Source organism: Lepisosteus platostomus, chromosome 2 (assembly GCF_059453375.1).
Source record: "Lepisosteus platostomus isolate fLepPlt1 chromosome 2, fLepPlt1.hap1, whole genome shotgun sequence".
Classification (NCBI taxonomy): domain Eukaryota; kingdom Metazoa; phylum Chordata; class Actinopteri; order Semionotiformes; family Lepisosteidae; genus Lepisosteus; species Lepisosteus platostomus.
In genome coordinates this window covers 76,770,596-76,796,401 of record NC_142612.1, presented here as the reverse complement: position 1 = coordinate 76,796,401, position 25,806 = coordinate 76,770,596, and the positions used below count along the sequence as shown (strand labels likewise).

The 25,806-nt window shown below is 42.6% G+C and overlaps 3 protein-coding genes across 4 annotated transcripts in view; 2 read left to right on the top strand and 1 right to left on the bottom strand.

Annotated features, from left to right (window-relative positions):
• Nucleotides 1–20,485, bottom strand: part of LOC148677186 (extracellular calcium-sensing receptor-like) — a 23,990-nt gene extending 3,505 nt beyond the window's left edge. Inside the window, exons 1-4 of one of the 2 annotated variants that reach the window (XM_088619217.1) lie at nucleotides 20,359–20,485; nucleotides 1,500–1,797; nucleotides 453–1,283; nucleotides 144–365 (exon numbers count right to left, since the gene is read on the bottom strand). In XM_088619217.1, coding sequence (XP_088475343.1) covers nucleotides 144–365; nucleotides 453–1,283; nucleotides 1,500–1,772 — 1,326 coding nt within the window. In that variant the 5' untranslated portion in view covers nucleotides 1,773–1,797; nucleotides 20,359–20,485. Of the gene's footprint in view, nucleotides 1–143; nucleotides 366–452; nucleotides 1,284–1,499; nucleotides 1,798–2,033; nucleotides 4,823–20,358 lie in introns of those variants that run through there. The other variant, XM_088619227.1, reaches the window with a different exon arrangement.
• Nucleotides 4,764–9,973, top strand: LOC148677187 (extracellular calcium-sensing receptor-like). Its single transcript, XM_088623058.1, has 6 exons — nucleotides 4,764–4,981; nucleotides 5,501–5,789; nucleotides 6,295–7,122; nucleotides 7,533–7,796; nucleotides 8,498–8,621; nucleotides 8,881–9,973. The coding sequence occupies exons 1-6, from the start codon at nucleotides 4,764–4,766 to the stop codon at nucleotides 9,792–9,794; spliced, it is 2,637 nt and encodes an 878-aa protein (XP_088479184.1). The 3' UTR covers nucleotides 9,795–9,973.
• Nucleotides 20,448–25,806, top strand: LOC148677185 (extracellular calcium-sensing receptor-like). The gene is made up of 6 exons (XM_088619259.1): nucleotides 20,448–20,665; nucleotides 21,158–21,446; nucleotides 22,091–22,918; nucleotides 23,329–23,553; nucleotides 24,323–24,446; nucleotides 24,706–25,806. Exons 1-6 carry the CDS (start codon nucleotides 20,448–20,450, stop codon nucleotides 25,623–25,625), a joined length of 2,604 nt encoding a protein of 867 aa, XP_088475385.1. The 3' UTR covers nucleotides 25,626–25,806.

The following is a 25,806-nucleotide window of genomic DNA, read 5'->3' as shown; positions in this document are numbered from 1 at the left end:
TCCTCAAATAAGAGCACCTGTTGAATACCGGTGATTCCAACATCCAGGTTTTCTAACACAGTAATCCATGGTATGAAACTAAAATAAATAACGAGGAATAAATAAAATGAAGAATAATTTAAAAATGGATAAAGCAGACCAACCTGCTGGGTTCTGTGCCAACGAATGGCCGATTCATTTATAACTAAGTCATTTCCTTTGCCCAGAGAAGCGTCATAGTAGCCAACTTTCACCAGCTCAAGCGACCCGTCGGGCCTCTCCTGCCAGTTCATGAGGTCATAGGATGCGACCGGGTCTCCGTTCTCGTCAAAGCTCACCTCTTCTCCAAGGACAGAGAACCGCACTTGCTTCATGTAATGCAAGAGCTGAAAGAAATACATAAGCGAGCAATAAACACAGCAGCTTTCCGCCTTCATACAAGTCTTTGTACTTTTCTTTGAAGCCTACTGTACCTGCCACGGAAGTACTTGTCTCACGTCCACACATCTCTGATTTGGGAAAGGACCGCTTCCATTCTCGCACCTGCTCAGCGTGTGCAGGGCGTGCGCTATCAGATACACGGCTTTGTACACATTGTAGGAAACCCTGAGCTGAGACACATCTGAGTACTCAGAGTACACACTCTCCAGGCTCTCCCGTCCCGTGCAGGGCTTCCTCGGAAACGCATCGCCGTGCGTATGGGTGTTCAAGGAATGGTTTAATTTGCATTCAAACGTTTCCTCCCAGAATTCAGCAAAGAATGACGATTCGTCAGCGTCCGATTGGCGCAGTCTTTTCAGAAATGTTCCCAGACCTGGGATCTCAGCCTTGCGGATTCCAAACCCGACAGTTCCAGATAAAAGGTCTTGGAATTCTTTCCACAGAGATTTTCCTGTAGCCCAAGCTTCGCTTGCAATCCACTGTATATCGGTGACATTCTGACGCCTGCACTCACGTAATATCAAATGCAACTCAGATTCACCAGAAAAATTCAGGACCACTTTAGCGGAGGATCTTTTAATGACATTCGTTACCTCGACGACATCTTTTTTACCAAGGACAAGGGGATAAAAGTGGCTATATGCAGCACATACCCCTAGCCTGCTGGATTCTTCCAGGAAGAGTTGGATTGCGAAACGCGCGTAGTCGGTCTCCACTCCGATGACTCCGACCCAGGTCCAGTTGAAATAACTGGCAAGCTGAGCTATCGCCTTTATCTGGTAGGCGTCGCTGGGCATGGTTCTCATAAAAGCTGGAAACTCCCGCTTGTTACTTAGACAACTGCAAGACGCGAAGTAGCTCACCTTGAAAAGAAAATAAAGACCATGCACTTCAGAGAGTTGCAAAAATTCAATATATAGACTGTCCCACCCCCGAAGAAACTAGTGTCTGAGTCATCTCTGAAATAAATGATTAAAGAAGGATCAAATATAAGTTTACGGTTGGAAAAACTGTAATATTAGAAGACAAGAATAAGCAGACCACTCCACCTAAGCCGAAAAGCTGCGTCGGTACCTTACCAGTGGGATGTGGAAGGACCCCAGAGTTCTCAACACAGCCATCGACACCCCAGAAGCCGCATCTCCAACGATCACTGGCGAGACCGCTCTCCCGACCCCGGCACAGCTGTGGTTACCGGCATCGGCCGGCTGGCCGTTCACAATGACTAGGGAACTTCTCAAAGAAGGCTGTATGTCGTTACAGCTGTCCATGATTTGATACCCCAGCTTTATATCAGGCAGAAGGTCTTGGCGTTTGTTAATTTCTTCAACGGCGAAAATCATGGTTTGCATCCATCGAAGTGTTCGAGGACTGAAACTGCAACATGTCGAAACAACAGTGCACAGGTGATGTTGCTGGTGAGGAATACACGAATCTCGCCCTTTACCCCCAACAGTATACTGTATGTGTTGGGTGGCAAGGTTGACGAGCCTTTACTTCAAAATGTATCGTTTGTCATTTAGTTTTCAGACGGGCTATACAAGCATGAAAGCATAGTAATCGCAGTTTACTGTTTACATTTAATTTTACTGTATTTTTATTAAGTTACTTACTACAGGTAATGCGTTGATTGGGGCTTCTTCTGAAACGAAGGAACATAAGAGGATGGTATGTAGTGCAAAGGAAATAATCCACCCAGAACGACATCCCCCTCTGCAAAGAAACTTGGAGTAGCTCCTTCGCCTTTAAAGTTACAGACTGTGCCACCCGTGCCCATGTTGTGAAGTTGTATAATGAAAATAGTTGATATTGTTAGAAACTCTGTATAGGCGTATGCCATTTCAGATAGTAACACAACCCTAATCGTGTTTCTTCATATATATATACACGAGCGGCTTTAAAATCACTTTTATGGTGAATTAATTTATACCGACAGCCGCAAACGGAATGCGAATACATCATGGTTCATTGGAAAACCGGAGCCACCGCAGATGCCAGAAGGCAATCAAAAATTGTCATTTGGGAATACACAGGAGTATGTTTTGTCAGTGTCAGAACTCTGTTGATCATATAGTCAATTACATAATTCGCATAATACTAATAATAGTATTCAAAGTATAATGAAAACTTCGAAATCCCCACGGTGAACATAATTTGTTCAACAGTATTTTATGTTCGGAGTCAAAGAATGCGTGTTAAAATAAGATGAACTTGTACGATTACATAATCAGATAATCAGATAATGTTTTGTCTGAAGTGTTGTAATGAAAGTTATTGTATAAATTACCATTGTGTGGGGGAAGGTGAAATGAAAAATGACAAAATGAAAATGAAAAAACAGCCACTCTAACATTGACATCCTTTTACGATTGCAAAAAAGAAATGTTTTGACACATTTGGAGTTATTATTCCACCTCAGAAACAGTTTGATTAATTGAAGGAAAGGCTTCGTCAGAGCTGCATCTGCTCAACAGCCCATCGGATGTATTTATCCCCATCTTGTGCTTGTCTTTCGTAACTACAGCTAGATATAAGTGTAGTGATCTAGAAGCGCAGTTAGAGCCTGATTGTTTCTGCTTCAACAAATGGAATCAAAGTTATAAAATAAAATACCTTGGTTTTAGAGGCTACATTTCGTATTCAGAAACGTTTAAAAACAACTCGCAGTTTATAGTTTTGTTTCTAGACGTATGTATTCTCTTACAGTACGTGCACAACTTGGGACAGACTCAATACGCCGCTCTGCCTATTAAGGTGGGACCAGGAGCCCAAGGTGTAAACCACGGGAGAACGATTGGGTGTAAAAGCTTAGTTTAATGTAGGGTACTCGTCTCTATCTCGCCACTTCAGCATGGTATACTGTATATCCCTCTGGGATCTGGCACAGACTGACACATTTTAATTACGGTGTGTGCGTGTATTAAAAGCCTCTTAGCTCTTCATGAACGTTGGCTCCTGGCTGTAGTCACACTAAAGCGCCATCTGGCGTTTACTAGTTGCAAGAGAAAGCGGAATGATTATACAGTAATACTTCTCATAGGACTGAAATGTTATACACTAATATTTTACTTTTACTCTGTTACTGTGCTTTAGTCCAGCAGATGTCAAGTGTAACCACACACACAACCATCGTGACTCGGCAAAAATACTGTAACGCATACGGCCGTCAGTGGTGTGTAAGAGCCGGCTTACCAGAGCGGTGACGTCACCGCCCTTCCCTGTAATAGCAGGACTACAGCCACTGGGCTGTAGAGAGATCTCTCTTTAGCTCAACAAGCTGGGTCCCTGTTGAGTGATGCCAGAGTCCCAGGTTCGCCTCCCCCACGGTGCGGGGCCGACCTGTGTAGGCAGAAGGCAAGGGCGCCCGCCTGAACCCCGAAGCGTTACAATATGCATTAAATTTTATGTGAAAAAGTCTCAGGTGACCCAGGTGGACACAATTCTCTCTTCAACTCCACTTAGTAAATGCCAGAACAGAAATTCTATTTTAAAAAATCAGCAAGAGTCTATGCCTGTTACCATTGCATAAGCTCAGAAATGTGAGTTTTTTTGCCATTCCATGCTATTCCAGTCTTAAATGATCAAGCTTAATATGGTAATTGATCGAATAATGTATTTTGTAGGTACTGTATGTATTTTTTTAGATAACATTGTCAAGAATGTATTAACTGTTCAGAAGTGTAGCTTGGCTAAAAGAGAAGACAAAAACTTGCATTCTGGCAACATTCACATTCTAGTGTGGATACATTTAATCTGGGTCTACTGTATAGTATACAACTCAAATGAGTAAAAATGCCTAAAATAACACAACAGTACATAGCAATGGGACATTTTTGTCCAGTCCATTTTAACAAGGAAATTCGCAAAAGTTCTAAGTTTCGCAGACAAAATACTCTTGTATTCTTCCACAAAATCCTGCCATCTGTGAATAGCTGAAAAGTTCCAAATGGTCACACAGCCCAGGAATGTGTACAAATACACTGAGGTTCTGTAACAATAAATTAAGAAATTTTTATTTAAAAAATTACCTTCAGTAACAAATGAAAGTTTTATACAGATTTTAAGCATCTCTCTTAATGTTATTTTCCATATAATAGAACAATAGTAAGTAACCTGAAAGAAACTGAAGGCCCTCTTTCATCACTGAAATGTTTTGTGTACTGTACCTGTACACAAGCTGTGTGTGACAGTACCTGCTGGGATTGTGGTGCAGCACCGGTCACACATTCTCGTTCCAACATGAATTCCAGTGAGATACTTACGACATGGTATGATCCGTATGGGAAAATACCCTCAATAAAACAGCAGGCTCAACTTGTCTCACAGGTCAGCGGGTTTAGAAGATGATCCTTCTGTTTATCTGGAATTTGTTTAATTCCCTTTCTGCTTCTGCTCCTCACGCAGACGGGGAAGCATCATGCACACTTCAGGGCAACTTTGAGCTGCCAGGATTCCTAGCCGATGGAGACATCATTATTGGAGGGCTTTTCCCAATGCATTACAGGGTAGTGGTCCCTGACTTGACCTACACACACAAACCGGCCGCATCAGGGTGTCAAGGGTGAGTGGCTGTTCTGCTCCAGAAGCACAAAATGGGCTCTTTTTGGAAATGTATTTCTAGTTATTTATGCTATGCTCTTGCAGCTCCATTAAAATGGACGTCAGCATTGGTTATAAAAGCAGCAACTATGACAAGACATCCTGTACCTCTCCTTTTGAGTTTTGTCTGTGTATGAAACTGTCAAAAGCTTAACAGCAAGAAAGCTCACAGCTTTCAACTTTAAGTACATTAGAATAATTTCTTTTTGTAACAAACGTTTATGCAAAACATCTTAAAACAATTTTTAAAGAAATTACTTCCAAATATATTATATTACAAATAACAGTAATATTTTTAGCATCATAACATTTTCAATCCTTTATTTTAGGAAAGCATGCAAATACCTTCATACTTGTAAAATAAAGGTGATAGAATTTGAAGACAAATTGTTTTCTCTTTTTAAGGTAAACTTGTAGACTGCAGAAAGTCATCTCTTCATGAACAGAAAATAATTTCCAATTGTGCTATTTATTTTGACAGCTTTGACCCTAGAGCTTTTCGCTGGGCTCAGACGATGAGATTAGCAATTCAAGAGATAAATGATAATCCATACCTGCTTCCCAATGTAACCTTGGGCTATAAGATTTATGATTCCTGTGCAACTCATGTGGCTGGCCAGAGGGCTATTCTGACAGTTCTTAATGGCCCCAGAGAAGCGTCCAGCAGGATGTGCTCTGGAGCCTGGCCTGTAAAGGTCATCATCGGAGACTCGGGGTCATCACAGTCCATTGTCGTCTCCAGAACACTGCAGCCCTTCAGAATTCCAATGGTATGAAATCAATTTGAGTTCAATGTATATGTTCGCATCTAGGAGTTTTAAGTGCATAGTTTGTCCATCAGTAAAATTAATTAAAAGGAACACCTGATAAAACTAGAGGGTTTGACATGTACTGTAAGATAGCACATCATTTTCTACTAATTTATTTGTTTTAATCTGAAGGAATATTAATTACAGTAAGCTTTTACAGGCAAAAGACATGCATCGGTTCTTATGTATCGAGACGCATATCAAATAGCTGTGGTCATGTTCAACAGGCAACAGAAAAAAAGTTCCAGCCGCAACAAAGTTTTCTTAATATATAGCAAGATAAGTAGGGGCTAGAATGATCACTGTAAAAATAAAATACGGTGAAGTGCAAAGCTCTTGTTTGGAAAATTAATAATGTCAATTTTCTTGCACAGTGTACTTGAGCACATGATTTATGACAAGATTTGGGTCTTTATTTACATTTTCCTAAGCCTTTGGGGTTTATTTTAAACTTTTTCTTTTTCAGATTAGCTATGTTTCAACATGTTCATGCCTGAGCGATAGGAGAGAATTCCCAACGTTTTTTCGAACAATCCCTAATGACAATTACCAGGTCAAAGCAATCACTCAGCTCATAAAGCGCTTCGGCTGGAGTTGGGTAGCTGTGGTCTCAGAGGATGACGAATACGGCAGGTTTGCCTTGCAGGGCCTAATGAAGGAATTTAAACAAAACGGAGTGTGCCTGGCCTATTATGAAATGATTCCAAAAGTGTACAGTCAAAAAAGAATCCTAGAGATCATAGATGTAATTAAGCGTTCTACTGCCAAAGTGGTCATAACCTTTGCTGGGGAAGGGGAGCTCTACCCCCTGCTGAAAGAGTATGCTGCTCAGAACATCACTGGCATTCAGTGGATAGCCAGCGAAGTCTGGGTCACAGCCTCGCTGTTTGCAGCCAGCGAGTTCTACCCTTCTCTCGGTGGTACTATCGGGTTTGCCATTCGCCGGGGACAGATCCCTGCTCTGAGAGACTATCTCCTGAAAGTTCACCCTTCCCTGTATCCCAACAACACGCTGGTGCAGGAGCTCTGGGGCGACGTGTTCGGCTGCTCTTTCCTGCCCTCGAACGCCACTGGCCAGGATGGCAGAGTCCAGCCCCCCTGCAGCGGCCAGGAGTCTCTGGAGGAGAAGAGTTCCATCTACCTGGACGTGTCCAACCTCCGGGTGTCCTACAACGTTTATAAAGCTGCTTACGCTATTGCCCACTCACTGGACAGCCTGACCAGCTGTGAGCCTGGGAAAGGACCATTTGGCAATTTTACGTGCGCAGACCCTTCAAACTTTGAGCCATGGCAGGTGTGTCTGCTAATCGCAGACATTTTATAAACATTTTATTGATATACACTGGGAGTCATTAAAAACACAAGAAATACCATGCTAATCCTTATCAGATGCCTGTTCAGTACCCTTCAGTACAAATGATATACATACTGTATATATCTACCAAAACTGAAACCATTTACAAAGGAATGTTTTTAGTGGCTTTATAAAAAAAGGCACACTGCACCACCTTAAAGAACAGACAGTTGAATTTTAAAATAGCAGATGTATTTAACATCATAGTTAGGAACCAAAAGAAAAAAAAAATCAGTTCACATGGTTTGCATGTGTAAGTGTTTCTGAAAGTTGTACTATACTTGTTAGAGAAGATCAGTCCATTAAATGCTGCGTTATGATGGACTTGGGCTCTTTTTTATATCTTAAAGCTTCAGCACTACCTACAAGAGGTTTCGTTCAACAGCTCTGGAGAAGAAGTAAACTTTGATCAGAATGGAGATCCTATTCCTTCCTATGATGTGATAAACTGGCAAAGAGCAGCAGATGGGAATATCCAGTTTTGCACAGTAGGACTTTACGATGCTTCCCGAGGTGCTGGAAAAGAGCTCTTTATACAGGAAGATGGTATCACCTGGAATGGCCACCCAGGCAAGGCAAGCTGCAAACAGTGTGTATTTACTTTTCTGAAAAGACTTTCAAATTAGAGCCTTCCTCAAATAACCCCAAATGAGACATTTGTGAAGTGTGAAAAATTATATTAGCAGGTCTGTATCTTTTCTTTTCATGTAATCTTTTATCTTTATGATTTTGCTATTAAAAGCATTATGAGGCAGGAGCTCAAACAGCCTGAAAGTGAGTCCTCAAGCCTTTTTGGTTTTTTTTAAGCAATCGTTTGCTGAAAGGAGTTTGGATAAAAGAGCTCATGGCTTTCTTTTGTGCTCAGATGCAGGAATGAAAGTATGAAGCCAGCATGTAATGTACAGTAAATGTACGAAAGCACTGGCTACAATACACTAGGATCCTGAACATGGACAGATCTGAACTGCTTTCTTGTTCACATCCGTCAAAAAAACAGAAAATGAGCATTGATTTTAAAAAGGTTTTAGAAAACAAAAAACATTGAACTCAATATAAAAGATTATAATAAAATGGGAAATTTAACACTGAATAATTTCTGTAGACACAAATATACTGTAAACCAATAAAATAATAATAAAGTTCCAGTGAAGAATTTGTTTTGACATACGAATAAAATATTCTAATATTAGCATTCCAGCTATTCTAGATATGATTAGATTTGAAATGGAGGGTTTTAATAGCAGAAGTGGTGAAATATGATATGTAAGCCTTTTGTAGAACATGTATAATACTGTACCTCTGTCTGCCCTGTAAGGTTCCAGTGTCTGTGTGCACGGAAAGCTGTCGTCCTGGAACAAGAAAATCTGCCCGCAGAGGGGAGCCTCTTTGTTGCTTTGACTGTATACCATGTGATGATGGCAAAACTAGTAATCAGACAGGCAAGTACTCCATGTTCACAACTGAATTGTATGGCTTATTCCCTCATATTGTTTCTACTTTATTTTAAACTATGTGGAGCTTAAAAAATGCAGGTAAAAACTATAAAGCCATACACCACAGTAACTGAAAATAGAGCTAAACTCACAGCAACCATTAAAGGCACCTCTGTAAGAAGTACAAACTTAGAAATGTATCTCTTCAGAAGTTCAAATGAATAAATCAAGATGATCAGTTGTTTTTTTTCCTCTCTCTTTGTAGATTCAATAGAGTGCATACCATGTCCTCCAAATCACTGGTCAAATGCCGCAAGAACAGACTGCATACCCAAAGAGGTGGAATACCTGAGCTATGATGAAATGGGGATCACACTGGCAGTGATTGCTCTACTGGGAGCTTGCCTTACGATTGGTGTCCTTGTGGTCTTCCTTCACTCCAGAAACACTCCGATAGTCCGGGTTAACAACTCGGAGCTCAGCTTCTTTATCCTGCTGTCACTCACACTCTGTTTCCTGTGTTCTGTTGCTTTCATAGGACAGCCGACATATTGGTCTTGTATGTTTCGGCACACTGCCTTTAGCGTAACCTTCTCTCTGTGCATATCCTGCATTCTTGGGAAAACGCTGGTCGTTCTAGCAGCTTTCAAAGCGACGAGGCCTGGCAGTAATGTCATGAAATGGTTTGGACCCAGGCAGCAACGGATGATCATTTTCGCATGTACTGCAGTACAAATAGTCATCTGTACTATATGGCTGATAGCTGCTCCGCCATTCCCCCTTAAAAACACTGTCTATCAGAGGTCAAGGATCATACTGGAGTGTAGCACTGGCTCTGATTTGGCTTTTTGGTGTGTACTGGGCTACATTGGGGTTTTGGCTTGTTTGTGTTTTGTTCTTGCCATTTTAGCTAGGAAACTGCCAGACAATTTTAATGAGGCGAAGTACATTACATTCAGCATGCTCATCTTTTGTTTCGTGTGGCTGGTTTTTATACCTGCGTATGTCAGTTCACCAGGAAAGTACACTGTGGCTGTTGAAATATTTGCAATTCTGGCCTCTAGCTTTGGGCTGCTTGTGTGCATATTTGCTCCAAAATGTTATATTATTTTATTGAAACCTGAAAAAAATACCAAACATTACCTGATGGGAAGAGTAAATGCCAAAACAAACAGTTAAATGTAATCATTCCCATATGAAAGTCTCACAGAAGATCAGGATCGTCTATTCTGTTATGCTAATGTGTTTTTTAGTGCATTGAGTATGAATTTGAGTTTTGTTGTGCTCTCTTGGTTTTTAATGACAATTCTCGTATACAGGTGCATGATACAAAGCATATGTTGGTTAATGCAAACTGAAAACCCAATTAAAAATTGTATAAATTATATTTTTGTACATTTTTTTTCACTATTAATTTTTAATATTTATTAAACATACTTCAATTATTGAAGCATTAACAATTAAAACTGTTGGTTCCACAGTTTCAAAACCTAAATCCAATACATTATTATTAGAAAAGAGCAAAACTCAGTTCTTTTCAAACTGTATCTTGAAGATATCCCATTATTTGCAAGTTCTACTCTCACTCAGGTATGATTACTATCATGGTAGCGTTTATGTAAATTTCCTGCAAAATTAAACTTTCATACACTACATTTCTATTTATCAAATAAACATTACACTTCTGATTTATTTTAAATATTAAGAAACACACTAGTTTTCATTACATTAATGTTTATACAAATACACATTATGGAGAATGTAAACTGTACCAAAACACTCAGCAGCTAAGGTCTTAGTGAAAAATATATGATTTATTACCCTTATAACCTTAGATCTAAAAGCAAGAAAAAAAACATAATATCCTAATTTCCGAATGCTATTTTTTAATAGTACTGAAATCTTTGATGATTAAATTGGCCTTGTCTGAATGTGATGTGTCTTAACAGAAAAATTAAAGTGTGAGTATGCTTTAATGCTCTCTTGTAATTACAGTACGTGCAGAAGCAGTGTGCAAGCCACATGAAGTTGACTCCAAAGTCAAAGTAGAACTCTCTAACAACAAGACAAGTTATTAATTAAATTCTTCCAAGTGACCACTTTTGTCTTGTTAATTTGGCACAGAGAGTTCCTTAACAGACGCAGTACAGTATGAATCCCTATTTGTTTGGCTGGAAAACACCAATCAAGCAGAGCATACCTCAGGGGAGCAGAGCTTCAGGCTGTGAAGGCACTAATTCTTTGTGTTAACAATAGGTACATGCAATTTTTTATACTATAGGACTGTGACAAGTTTCTGTTTAACATGCCGTTTAAAGGCAGATTAAGACAATTGTAATAGTAAATGTTGTGTAGTTTAATAATCACCTAAATATTAAAATGTGATTTATGTTTCAATAACTCTTTATTAAATGCAATCACTGATAGAGAAGGCAAACACAGGTGAATGAATGTACACTAGCATTACCACTGTGTGGCTTTCCCCCTTCAGATATCAGTCACTCATTTCTTAACACCACAGCAGCACTAGTTCAAGGAGGCGACTGCTGTGTTTTTGAGTGTAATTCTCCATCTTGTGGCTCCTCAGGGTGATACACCTAAAATGTAAACTGAGTAAGTTGTGAGATGTTGTGAGGCAAAATTAGAAACTTCAAATGTCCACTGGCAAGTAATACAATGAAACTGAGTTGTACACAAGAGGGATTTATTTTTCTTGAAAAATATACATTGCGAGAATTTAAATATATTTTAAACTTGCACAACTGTCTTAATTTAACCATGAGTGTCATAACTGAGTTTACAATCTGAGAACTTTTTGGTTGAATTAATAAATTAGAAATGTATATACATATAAATACGCGTGTGAAGCCACACCATTAAAAGGCACTGCCTTAAATGAAGGTAATTATAAGTGTTACAGTATATCTTATATTGTAAGAACTACTGAAGTGTAGATTATGAGACTATTCTTTAACCTTCTGAATGAATAGGTTGTGGTGGCCAATCGTGGACAGAATCTTCTGGCCTTGTAAATAATTAAAGATGGACAAAAACATATTTAAAGTGAATTCAATCACTCAACTTAAGATTCAAATTAAATTTTCTTATTATATCAATATTAATATTGTTATTTTTTCTATTTATTTGAACTTTTTGGCCTTTTTCTTTAAAGAACATCAGAAGCAAAATGCACTGGAAATGTGATAATTCACTCTTATCAATAGGTATTTTTCCCAAACATATCTGCCAAGTGATTTTAAAATGCTACAATGAATGACAGTGTATGTACTCCAAAGTGCTTTTTTTTATTGCATTTATAATTCAAATGACACACAGAAAATATTCCCATCAGTTTTAATGTATCTTCTCAAAAAGATGAGGTCTTTACAAAGTGCTTCCTATAACCTTTGTCCATTAAATATTTCTTTGAATTTTTCTCAGGTCTTAATAAAATAATGTAACACTTTGGGGCAAAGATACAGGACAGGAGACCGAATGCTGATGCCAGAATAGCAAAGACCTGCACAGCTACAGTATACTTTCCTGGAGTGCTAACATAGGCTGGGATGAAGGTTATCCACACTGCAAAAAATATCAGCATGCTGAAAGTTATAAACTTTGCTTCATTAAAACTGTCTGGTAATTTCCTGGCTAAAAAGGCTATAACAAAACACAGACAAGCTAACAGTCCAATATAACCCAGAACACCCCAGAATCCCAGCGCTGACCCAACAGCACATTCCAAGATGATCTTTGCACTTTGATACACAGTGTTATGTGCAGCATGTGGAGGGCTGGTTATCAGCCATACTATACAGATCAGAATTTGGACTGAGGTACAGACAAACACACTGGCTCTTTGCGAACCACTTCATGACATTGCTGCCAGGGAGAGTGGCTCTGAAAGTAATAAGCACAACCACTGTCTTTGCAAGAATGCAGGAAATGCACAGAGCAAAACTTATGCCAAACGCTGTGTAGCGGACCATGCAAGACCAGTCTGTTGGCTCTCCTATGAATGTAAGTGCAATAAGGAAACACAGAATGAGGAATAGCAGCAGCAAAAAGCTCAACTCCATGTTATTTGCGCGGACGATGGGGGTGTGTATATCCTGTGTTTGGTTTTGATGTGGTTGATAAAGAATAAAGCTATCGCTTGGTTAGTTAATCACGTCTCCACTGGTCCTTTGTTCTGAGAAGAACCTGTAAACGCTACATTAGTGTCAGAAGCGGGCAGGATGGACAAATCGTGGCAGACATTAGCCGATTCTGTCAAGCGCCGGCTAATTCTAAAAGAGACAGAACCCACCGGCAGCGCACATACAGAGCCTGAGAAACTCCTGGGTGCGACAGGTGGCCACAGCCCTTACTAGGGCTACTCAGTAGTGGTCCTGCCGGTAGAACTGGGGTGACTGGCCGCTAAACCTGGCCAGTGGATGCCCCAAAGAGAAGATACCCTCCCTGCCGGAGCCTACCAACGATTCCCACACCAATCGGCGCGGGTGCAACCCAGTCGCTTGACGGGGAAGCGCCTTGGGAAACCTATGAGGCACAGTTCCAGCTCGCGGCCCGGACGAATGGCTGGAGCCGGGCGGAGATGGCCGGCCACCTGGCGGCGGCGCTGGAAGGAGCGGCCTGCCAGGTGCTCCTGAACGTCCCGGAGGAGGACCGATGCGAATACGCGGCGCTGGCAGCAGCTCTCCAGCTGCTCTTCGGTGTGGAGGAGGCGCCGGACCTGATGCGGGAGAGGCTGGCCCTGCGGTGGCGCCGACCAGGAGAGCGACTGGGCCCGGTTGCCGCTGATGTCATGTTCCTCGCCCGCCAAGGATACTCAGCTTTTCCTCGGGAGGCGCAGCGGGACATGGCTCTCCAGGCCTTTCTCAAGGCCCTCTCACCCAGGAGCTGCGGCGCCACGTACAGCTGGCCGCGCCGGCATCGCTGGAGCAGGCCTTGGCCCTTGCTACACGGGCTGAGGCCGTGTTCGGGGTGGCTGGAAGCGCCAGCAGACGCAGTGCGCCCTGCCGGCTGACCGAGGCGGCGAACGGAGGAGTCCAGCGAGGGGGAAGAGGAGCCAGCCCGAGGGCGTCCTCCCCGACACCGAGGGCACCAACCCCCCAGGATGGGAGGCCTCCAGCCTGCGGCTAAGGACCGTGACGGGACAGCTCGCTGCAGTCCGGGGGAAACAGGTGCTTGCCTTCCGTCTAGGTTCAGCGATGGTGCGCCACCCCTGCTACCTCCCACCCATCCAGGAGGACTGCATCCTGGGGCTGGACCTACTACAGCGAGTGGGGGCCAGTTTGGATTTGGGCCGGCAGGAGTTGGTGTGGCAGGGGGAGCGACTTCACCTGGCGGAGGGCAGGCCCGGCGAAGGGCGAGGGACGCGGGCTTGCTGGAGCCGGGGGAAAAAGAGGGAGTGGTTGCGGCGGCCGCTGCCTCGGTGGGCCAGGGACTGCTGTTACTGCGCCCGGTGGGAGCAGCGTGAGGGGGCCGTCCGTACCGTGACGGAGGCGAGCGCCGCGGCCACGGCCCTGGAGGGGCCGCTGGGGGTGGGCCTGTCAGACCCGGCGCATCGACAGGCAGCTGATCCTGACGTGGGGCCGGTGCTCCTGAGGGCAGCAGGAGCGCGGCCTACGCAAGAGGAGCTCGCCCCGCACCCAAAGTCTGTCAAGGCCCTCTGCGCCCTGTGGGAGGCCTTGGAGGTAAAGGACGGGGTGCTGCGCCAGGGGTGGCAGGTACCCTCCAGTGGCGAGGTACGGTGGCAGCTTGTGGTGCCACAGTCGCTCCGCGGGGCTGTGCTCCGAGCAGTGCACAGCCAGCCGGGCGTGGGGCACTTCGGCTATAAAAAAACCCTGCGGCGTCTCCGAGGCCATTTTTATTGGGGTCTTTGCCACTGGGACGTGGAGTGGTATTGCCAAACGTGTGCGGTGTGTATGACGCAGAAGGGCCCCCCCGAGCGCTCTCAGGCCCCCCTCCAACAACACCAGGTGGGGGCTCCTATGGAGCGGGTGGGGGTGGACGTTTTGGGACCATTTCCGCGCACCGTGGCCGGGAACCGCTACGTCCTGGTGGCCATGGGCCATTTTACGAAGTGGCCAGAGGCCTACGCCCTCCCGGACCAGAGTGCCCCCACGGTGGCCGATGCACTACTGGAGGGGATGTTTGCCAGGCTGGGGGTGCCAGAGGAGTTGCACAGTGACCAGGGGCATAACTTCGAGTCCCAGGTCTTCGCCAGAGTGTGCGAGCGCCTGGGGATCACTAAGACGCGGACCACCCCGCTGCATCCCCAGAGCGACGGGTTGGTGGAGCGGTTTAATCAGACGCTCACCACCCAGCTGGCCACCCTGGTGTCCCGGCACCAACGGGACTGGGACCGCCACCTCCCCCTTGCGCTCTGGGCGTATCGGACCGCGGTCTAGGAATCCACCGGGTGCACCCCGGCCTCGCTCATGCTGGGCTGGGAAATGCTAACCCCGGTGGACCTGGTCTTCGGCCCGCCGCCCGGGGACGGGTCGGCACCGCCGGCTGGACCGGACTACGAGTGGGACCTACGGCAGCGGATGTGGCAGGTGCACAGCTTTGCACTGACCCACCTGACTCAGGCGGGGGTCCGGCAGAAGCAGCAGCACGACCTGCGCTGCCGGGGGCCTGCTTCCATCCCGGGGACTCGGTTTGGGTGTACAGCCCGTGCCGCCGCAAAGGCCTCAGCCCTAAGCTGGCGCCGTTGTGGGAGGGGCCCGCTGAGGTCCTTGGGGTGGTGGGTGAGGTCTGCTACCGTGTCCGGTTGCGAACACGGGGGAGAGTGGTGGACCTGCACCGAGACCGCCTGGCCCCCTACCGGGCCCGGGAGGAGGAGCTGTGTGGGGAGGCTCCAGAGGAGCAGCCGGGGCCGGCAATGGGGCGTCCGCGGGTCCCCAGCCGCCACCGCAGCGCAGCGGCTGCTCACGCAGGGTTCCATAATCTTTAGCCGAGTAGGAGTACAGCCTGAGGGGGGTGTTCGACGTCGGCGGGATGCCAGACACTTCAGGTGGGGGCAGTGTAACGCCCTCGCCTGGTGGTGAGGAGGAAGCGCCCCTAGGCGCTCATAGTACCGCTGGGCATGCTGGGAGTTGTAGCCGGGGAGAGTCTGAGGGTCAGCACGATGACCAGCGGCTGACCCTACCCGTGTAAATAATGTCATAGTAGTTCTAGTGTCCTGTGTAGTCTTATAATTGTATAGTTTGTTGTTAAGTAATTACCACCCTAAAGTTGTGTACGTGTTCCTTCAGTCTCCTCATGTGCGTGTATATCCTGTGTTTGGTTTTGATGTGGTTGATAAAGAATAATCGCATCTGGTCCTTTGTTCTGAGAAGAACCTGTAAACACTACAATACTGTGTGTGTTGGGTGGCAAGGTTGACGAGCCTTTACTTCAAAATGTATCATTTTTGTTTGTCATTTAGTGTTCAGACGGGCTATACAAGCATGAAAGCATAGTAATCGCAGTTTACTGTTTACGTTTAATTTTACTGTATGTTTATTAAGTTACTTACTACAGGTAATGTGTTGCTTGGGGCTTCTTCTGAAACGAAGGAACATAAGAGGATGGTATGTAGTGCAAAGGAAATAATCCACCCAGAACGACATCCTCTCCACTACGGATATAATTTCCATACCTCCTCCCTCCTCATCCAACTTCTCTGGTTCCCGTCTCTCCAGGTTCTCACTTCTTGACTCAGCATCCCTAAACAAACTAGTTACGCGCATGAAACCCACCACATCTATTTTAGATCCCATTCCCACCACTTTATTCCAGTCCTGTTTCTCTTCTCTCTGTCCCATTGTCCTCAATATTATACATGAATCCTTGAGCACCGGCATTGTACCAACGGTCCTCAAAACTGCTGCTATTACCCCATTGCCAAAGAAGCCTAACATGGCTCTCGACAATCTTAACAACTTCCGCCCCATCTCCAACTTACCCTTTCTCTCTAAAATTCTAGAACGTGCTGTCACACTTCAGTTACATAACCACCTCATGAGAAACAACCTTTTCGAACCCCTCCAATCTGGCTTCCGTCAACTTCACAGCACAGAAACCGCCCTGGTCAAAGTCACCAACAATCTCCTAATAGCTTCTGATTCTGGTTCTCTTTCCATACTCATCCTTCTTGATCTCAGTGCTGCCTTTGACACTGTTGACCATAACATCTTACTTTCTCGTCTCGAGACTGTGTTTGGAGTCTCTGACACTGCCCTCAAATGGTTTAAATCTTACCTCACTGATCGCTGTCACTTTGTCTCTCTCAATTGGTACAGGTCTGAAATTGGTCTTGTCAAGTCTGGTGTCCCCCAGGGCTCAATACTGGGCCCCTTGCTCTTCAGCATTTACATGTTTCCATCTGGTCAGCTTTTAAGATAACATGGCCTCAGCTTTCATTTTTACGCTGACGATACTCAAATATACATCCATACCAAACCCGACACTGATGTGGCTGTCTCTATTCTATCTAATTGCATCTCTGACATAAAAATTTGGATGACTCAAAACTTCCTTCATCTTAACTGTGACAAGACTGAAGTCATGCTTATTGGTACCCCCCATCAACTTCGTAAAAGCCAGTCCTGTAACCCTATCTGTAGATGGCTCTGTACTTGAGCTTCAATCAAAATTGAAAAACCTTGGGGTTATATTCGATTCTTGCTTAACATTCGACCCACATGTACAGCATACTGTCAAAACATCTTTTTTTCACCTTAGAAATATCGCAAGACTACGCTCTATGCTATCATTAACTGTGGCTGGAAAGCTGATCAACATATTTGTATCCTCTCAAATTGACTACTGCAATGCTCTACTCCCTGGGGTATCTAAATCTACTCTGAACAAACTGCAGTATGTCCAAAATTCAGCAGCCAGAATCCTGACCAGGTCTAGTGCAAGTGTTCACATTACTCCTATCCTGGAGTCCTTGCACTGGCTTCCGGTCAAATTCCGTGTAGACTTTAAAATCCTCATGCTCACCTATAAGGCTTTACATGGCTTGGCACCTCAATACCTGTCTGAACTTTTATCGCCCTACTCCCCACCTCGCAACCTCTGCTCTTCAAATTCTGCCCTCCTTACTGTCCCCCAAGCCCGTCTACATTGTATGGGCGACAGGGCCTTCTCCTGCTATGCCCCCAAGCTCTGGAACTCTCTGCCCAAGGATATCCGAGAGTCACCTTCTCTAAACTCCTTCAAATCCAGACTCAAAACCTTCTTCTTCAGAAAAGCCTTTACTTAACTGGTTCCATTCTTCACCCCTCTGCTCATCTTAGTACCACCTTCCACGGTCTCCTCTATTGTTATCGTTGTAATTGTAATTGTGTCTTATTTTGTGAAATCTTCTTAATTATTGTTGTAGTCTTCTTATTTATTGTTATTGTCACCCTGTAAAGCGCTTTGAGAAGCCACCTTTAAAGGCGCTATATAAAATAAAGTTTTTATTATTATTATTATTATTATTATTATTATTATCCCCCTCCGCAAAGAAACTTGGAGTAGCTCCTTCGCCTTTAAAGTTACAGACTGTGCCACCCGTGCCCATGTTGTGAAGTTGTATAATGAAAATAGTTGTTATTGTTAGAAACTCTGTATAGGCGTATGTCATTTCAGATAGTAACACAACCCTAATCGTGTTTCTTCATATATATACACGAGCGGCTTTAAAATCTCTTATATGGTGAATTAATTTATACCGACAGCCGCATTAGGCAAACGGAATGCGAATACATTATGGTTCACTGGAAAACCGGAGCCACCACAGATGCCAGAAGGCAATCAAAAATTGTCATTTGGGAATACTTCGACACAGGAGTATGTTTTGTCAGTGTCAGAACTCTGTTGATCATATAGTCAATTACATAATTCGCATAATACTAATAATAGTATTCAAAGTATAATGAAAACTTCTAAATCCCCACGGTGAACATAATTTGTTCAACAGTATTTTATGTTCGGAGTCAAAGAATGCGTGTTAAAATAAGATGTAATGAAAGTTATTGTATAAATTACCATTGTGTGGGGGAAGGTGAAATGAAAAATGACAAAATGAAAATGAAAAAACAGAGCCACTCTAGCATTGACATCCTTTTACGATTGCAAAAAAAATGTTTTGACACATTTGGAGTTATTATTCCAGCTCAGAAACAGTTTATGATTAATTGAAGGAAAGGCTTCGTCAGAGCTGCGTCTGCTCAACAGCCCATCGGATGCATTTATCCCCATCTTGTGCTTGTCTTTCGTAACTACAGCTAGATATACATTTACTGTAAGTGTAGTGATCTAGAAGCGCAGTTAGAGCCTGATTGTTTCTGCTTCAACAAATGGAATCAAAGTTATAAAATAAAATACCTTGGTTTTAGAGGCTACATTTTGTATTCAGAAACGTTTAAAAACAACTCGCAGTTTATAGTTTTGTTTCTAGACGTATATATTCTCTTACATGCACAACTTTGGACAGACTCAATACGCCGCTCTGCCTATTAAGGTGGGACCAGGAGCCCAAGGTGTAAACCACGGGAGAACGATTGGGTGTAAAAGCTTAGTTTAATGTAGGGCACTCATCTCTATCTCGTCACTTCAGCATGGTATACTGTATATCCCTCTGGGATCTGGCACAGACTGACACATTTTAATTACGGTGTGTGCCTGTATTAAAAGCCTCTTAGCTCTTCATGAACATTGGCTCCTGGCTGTTCTCCCACTAAAGCGCCATCTGGCGTTTATTAGTTGCAAGAGAAAGCGGAATGATTATACAGTATTACTTCTCATAGGACTGAAATGGCGAGATTGAATATTATGTGGTGTCACTAATATTTTACTTTTACTCTGTTACTGTGCTTTAGTCCAGTAGATGTCAGTGTAACCACACACACAACCATCGTGACTCGGCAGAAATATGCATTAACTTTTATGTGAAAAGGTCTCAGGTGACCCAGGTGGACACAATTCTCTCTTCCACTCCACTAAGTAAATGCCAGAACAGAAATTCTATTTTAAAAAATCAGCAAGAGTCTATGCCTGTTACCATTGTATAAGCTCAGGAATGTGAGTTTTTTTGCCATTCCATGCTATTCCAGTCTAAAGTTATCAAGCTTAATATGGTAATTGATCGAATAATGTATTTTGTAAGTATGTATTTTTCTAGATAACATTGTCAAGAATGTATTAACTGTTCAGAAGTGTAGCTTGGCTAAAAGAGAAGACAAAAACTTGCATTCTGGCAACATGCACATTCTAGTGTGGATACATTTAATCTGGGTCTACTGTATAGTATACAACTCAAATGAGTAAAAATGCCTAAAATAACACAACAGTACATAGCAATGGGACATTTTTGTCCAGTCCATTTTTACAAGGATATTCGCAAAAGTTCTAAGTTTCGCAGACAAAATACTCTTGTATTCTTCCACAAAATCCTGCAATCTGTGAATAGCTGAAAAGTTCTGGTTCAGTAACAATACATTAAGTAATTTTTATTAAAAATTACCTTCAGTAACAAATAAAAGTTTTATCCAGATTTTAAGTATCTCTCTTAATCGTATTTTCCATATAGTAGAAAAATAGTATGCAACCTTAAAGAAACTGAAGACCCTCTTTCATCACTGAAATGTTTTGTGTACTGTACCTGTACACAAGCTGTGTGTGACAGTACCTGCTGGGATTGTGGTGCAGCACAGGTCACACATTCTCGTTCCAACATGAATTCCAGTGAGATACTTACGAAACGGTATTATCCAGGTGGGAAAACACCCTCAATAAAACAGCAGGCTCTACTTGTCTCACAGGTCAGTGCGACAGCAGGTTTAGAAGATGATCCTTCTGTTTATCTGGAATTTGTTTAATTCCCTTTCTGCTTCTGCTCCTCACGCAGACGGGGAAGCATCATGCACACTTCAGGGCAACTTTGAGCTGCCAGGATTCCTAGCCGATGGAGACATCATTATTGGAGGGCTTTTCCCAATGCATTACAGGGTCGTGGTCCCTGACTTGACCTACACACACAAACCGGCCGCATCAGGGTGTCAAGGGTGAGTGGCTGTTCTGCTCCAGAAGCACAAAATGGGCTCTTTTTGGAAATTTATTTTTACAGTTATTCATTCTATTCTGTTGCAGCTCCATTAAAATGGAAGTCAGCATTGGTTATAAAAGCAGCAACTATGACAAGACATCCTGTACTTCGCCTTTGGAGTTTTGTCTGTGTATGAAATTGTCAAAAGCTTAATCAACTTTAAGTACATTAGAAGAATTTCTTTTTGTAACAAATGTTTATGCAAAACATCTTAAAACAATTCTTAAATAAATTACTTCCAAATATATTATAATACAATGAATAGTAATATTTTTAGCATCATAACATTTTAAATCCTTTATTTTAGGAAAGCATGCAAATACCTGTAAAATAAGGGTGATAGAATTTGAAGGCAAATTGTTTTCTCTTTTTAAGGTAAACTTTTAGACTGCAGAAAGTCATCTCTTCATGAACAGAAAATAATTTCCAATTGTGCTATTTATTTTGACAGCTTTGACCCTAGAGCTTTTCGCTGGGCTCAGACGATGAGATTAGCAATTCAAGAGATAAATGATAATCCATACCTGCTTCCCAATGTAACCTTGGGCTATAAGATTTATGATTCCTGTGCAACTCATGTGGCTGGCCAGAGGGCTATTCTGACAGTTCTTAATGGCCCCAGTGAAGTGTCCAGCAGGATGTGCTCTGGAGCCTGGCCTGTAAAGGTCGTCATTGGAGACTCAGGGTCATCACAGTCCATTGTCGTCTCCAGAACACTGCAGCCCTTCAGAATTCCAATGGTATGAAATCAATTTCATTGTATATGTTCACATCTAGGTGTTTTAAGTGCATAGTTTGTCCATCAGTAATATTAATTAAAAGGAACACCTGATAAAACTATAGGGTTTGACATGTACTGTAAGATAGCACATAATTTTCTACTAATTTATTTGTTTTAATCTGAAGGAATATTAATTACAGTAAGCTTTTACAGGCAAAAGAAATGCATCGGTTCTTATGTATCGAGACGCATATCAAATAGCTGTGGTCATGTTAAACAGACAACAGAAAAAAAGTTCCAGCCACAACAAAGTTTTCTTTGTTAATATATAGCAAGTAGGGGCTGGAATGATCACTGTAAAAATGAAATACAGTGAAGTGCAAAGCTCTTGTTTGGAAAATTAATAATGTCCATTTTCTTGCACAGTGTACTTGAGCACATGATTTATGACGAGATTTGGGTCTTTATTTCCGAAACATTTTAATCCATGCTTACTGTAATACTAATTAAGATTTAACACTGATTTGTTAAATGTGCTAAAAGCCATAACCCTCCCTCTAATGTGGCCCATCATGAGTAAGAACGTGCGAATAAGAAAACAGATCTCCATACAGTACATCTTCCTAAGCCTTTGGGGTTTATTTTAAACTTTTTCTTTTTCAGATTAGCTATTTTTCAACATGTTCGTGCCTCAGCGATAGGAGAGAATTCCCAACGTTTTTTCGAACAATCCCTAATGACAATTACCAGGTCAAAGCCATTACTCAGCTCATAAAGCGCTTCGGCTGGAGTTGGGTAGCTGTGGTCTCAGAGGATGACGAATATGGCAGTTTTGCCTTGCAGGGCCTAATCAAGGAATTTAAACACATCGGAGTGTGCCTGGCCTATTATGAAATGATTCCAAAAGTGTACAGTCGAAAAAGAATCCTAGAGATCATAGATGTAATTAAGCGTTCTACTGCCAAAGTGGTCATAACCTTTTCTGGGGAAGGGGAGCTCTACCCCCTGCTGAAGGAGTATGCTGCTCAGAACATCACTGGCATTCAGTGGATAGCCAGTGAAGCCTGGGTCACGGCCTCGCTGTTTGCAGCCAGCGAGTTCTACCTTTCTCTCGGTGGTACTATCGGGTTTGCCATTCGCCGGGGACAGATCCCTGCTCTGAGAGACTATCTCCTGAAAGTTCACCCTTCCCTGTATCCCAACAACACGCTGGTGCAGGAGCTCTGGGGCGACGTGTTCGGCTGCTCTTTCCTGCCCTCGAACGCCACTGGCCAGGATGGCAGAGTCCAGCCCCCCTGCAGCGGCCAGGAGTTTCTGGAGGAGAAGAGTTCCATCTACCTGGACGTGTCCAACCTCCGGGTGTCCTACAACGTTTATAAAGCTGCGTACGCTATTGCCTACTCACTGGACAGCCTGACCAGCTGTGAGCCTGGGAAAGGACCATTTGGCAATTTTACGTGCGCAGACCCTTCAAACTTTGAGCCATGGCAGGTGTGTCTGCTAATCGCAGACATTTTATAAACATTTTATTGATATACACTGGGAGTCATTAAAAACACAAGAAATGCCATGCTAATCCTTATCAGATGCCTGTTCAGTACCTCTCAGTACAAATGATATACATACTGTATATATCTACCAAAACTGAAACCATTTACAAAGGAATGTTTTTAGTGGATTTATAAAAAAAGGCACACTGCACCACCTTAAAGAACAGACAGTTGAATTTTAAAATAGCAGATGTATTTAACATCATAGTTAGGAACCAAAAGAAAAAAAAATTCAGTTCACATGGTTTGCATGTGTAAGTGTTTCTGAAAGTTGTACTGTACTTGTTAGAGAAGATCAGTCCATAAAATGCTGCGTTATGATGGACTTGGGCTCTTTTTTATATCTTAAAGCTTCAGCACTACCTACAAGAGGTTTCGTTCAACAGCTCTGGAGAAGAAGTAAACTTTGATCAGAATGGAGATCCTATTCCTTCCTATGATGTGATAAACTGGCAAAGAGCAGCAGATGGGAATATCGAGTTTTGCACAGTAGGACTTTACGATGCTTCCCGAGGTGCTGGAAAAGAGCTCTTTATACAGGAAGATGGTATCACCTGGAATGGCCACCCAGGCAAGGCAAGCTGCAAACAGTGTGTATTTACTTTTCTGAAAAGACTTTCAAATTAGAGCCTTCCTCAAATAACCCCAAATGAGACATTTGTGAAGTGTGAAAAATTATATTAGCAGGTCTGTATCTTTTCTTTTCATGTAATCTTTTATCTTTATGATTTTGCTATTAAAAGCATTATGAGGCAGGAGCTCAAACAGCCTGAAAGTGAGTCCTCAAGCCTTTTTGTTTTTTTTAAGCAATCGTTTGCTGAAAGGAGTTTGGACAAAAGAGCTCATGGCTTTCTTTTGTGCTCAGATGCAGGAATGAAAGTATGAAGCCAGCATGTAATGTACAGTAAATATACGAAAGCACTGGCTACAATACACTAGGATCCTGAACATGGACAGATCTGAACTGCTTTCTTGTTCACATCCGTCAAAAAAACAGAAAAAGAGCGTTGATTTTAAAAAGGTTTTAGAAAACTAAAAACATTGAACTCAATATAAAAGTTTATAATAAAATGGGAAATTTAACACTGAATAATTTCTGTAGACACAAATATACTGTAAACCAATAAAATAATAATACATTCTTAGGTTTTAGCATGAAAATCTAATGAGTTCCATTGAAGAATTTGTTTTGACATACAAATAAAATATTCTAATATTAGCATTCCAGCTATTCTAGATATGATTAGATTTGAAATGGAGGGTTTTAATAGCAGAAGTGGTGAAATATGATATGTAAGCCTTTTGTAGAACATGTATAATACTGTACCTCTGTCTGCCCTGTAAGGTTCCAGTGTCTGTGTGCACGGAAAGCTGTCGTCCTGGAACGAGAAAATCTGTCCGCAGAGGGGAGCCTCTTTGTTGCTTTGACTGTATACCATGTGATGATGGCAAAACTAGTAATCAGACAGGCAAGTACTCCATGTTCACAACTGAATTGTATGGCTTATTCCCTCATATTATTTCTACTTTATTTTAAACTATGTGGAGCTTAAAAAATGCAGGTAAAAACTATAAAGCCATACACCACAGTAACTGAAAATAGAGCTAAACTCACAGCAACCATTAAAGGCACCTCTGTAAGAAGTACAAACTTAGAAATGTATCTCTTCAGAAGTTCAAATGAATAAATCAAGATGATCAGTTGTTTTTTTCCCTCTCTCTTTGTAGATTCAATAGAGTGCATACCATGTCCTCCAAATTACTGGTCAAATGCTGCAAGAACAGACTGCATACCCAAAGAGGTGGAATACCTGAGCTATGATGAAATGGGGATCACACTGGCAGTGATTGCTCTACTGGGAGCTTGCCTTACGATTGGTGTCCTTGTGGTCTTCCTTCACTCCAGAAACACTCCGATAGTCCGGGTTAACAACTCGGAGCTCAGCTTCTTTATCCTGCTGTCACTCACACTCTGTTTCCTGTGTTCTGTTGCTTTCATAGGACAGCCGACATATTGGTCTTGTATGTTTCGGCACACTGCCTTTAGCGTAACCTTCTCTCTGTGCATATCCTGCATTCTTGGGAAAACACTGGTCGTTCTAGCAGCTTTCAAAGCGACGAGGCCTGGCAGTAATGTCATGAAATGGTTTGGACCCAGGCAGCAACGGATGATCATTTTCGCATGTACTGCATTACAAGTAGTCACCTGTACTATATGGCTGATAGCTGCTCCGCCATTCCCCCTTAAAAACACTGTCTATCAGAGGTCAAGGATCATACTGGAGTGTAGCACTGGCTCTGATTTGGCTTTCTGGTGTGTACTGGGCTACATTGGGGTTTTGGCTTGTTTGTGTTTTGTTCTTGCCTTTTTAGCTAGGAAACTGCCAGACAATTTTAATGAGGCGAAGTACATTACATTCAGCATGCTCATCTTTTGTGTCGTGTGGCTGGTTTTTATACCTGCGTATGTCAGTTCACCAGGAAAGTACACTGTGGCTGTTGAAATATTTGCAATTCTGGCCTCTAGCTTTGGGCTGCTTGTGTGCATATTTGCTCCAAAGTGTTATATTATTTTATTGAAACCTGAAAAAAATACCAAACATCACCTGATGGGAAGAGTAAATGCCAAAACAAACAGTGAAACATAATCATGCTCATATGAACTATAGAAGATTCTATGTGTTACACTAATTAGTTTTTTTAGTGTATTGCATATGAATTTGAGTTTTGTTTTTAATGACAATACTTGTAAACACATGCATGATACAATCGATGCATATTTTGGTTAATGCCAACTGAAAACCAGATTAAAACAAACATTTTGTAAAA

Excerpts from the sequence above, each read along its gene's own strand:
- LOC148677185 (XM_088619259.1), top strand. The coding sequence starts at position 20,448 with ATGATCCTTCTGTTTATCTGGAATTTGTTTAATTCCCTTTCTGCTTCT. Across the intron at positions 21,447-22,090 it reads AGCCCTTCAGAATTCCAATG|ATTAGCTATTTTTCAACATG; the intron begins GTATGAAATCAA and ends TTTCTTTTTCAG. Across the intron at positions 22,919-23,328 it reads CAAACTTTGAGCCATGGCAG|CTTCAGCACTACCTACAAGA; the intron begins GTGTGTCTGCTA and ends TATATCTTAAAG.
- LOC148677187 (XM_088623058.1), top strand. The coding sequence starts at position 4,764 with ATGATCCTTCTGTTTATCTGGAATTTGTTTAATTCCCTTTCTGCTTCT. Across the intron at positions 5,790-6,294 it reads AGCCCTTCAGAATTCCAATG|ATTAGCTATGTTTCAACATG; the intron begins GTATGAAATCAA and ends TTTCTTTTTCAG. Across the intron at positions 8,622-8,880 it reads CAAAACTAGTAATCAGACAG|ATTCAATAGAGTGCATACCA; the intron begins GCAAGTACTCCA and ends CTCTCTTTGTAG.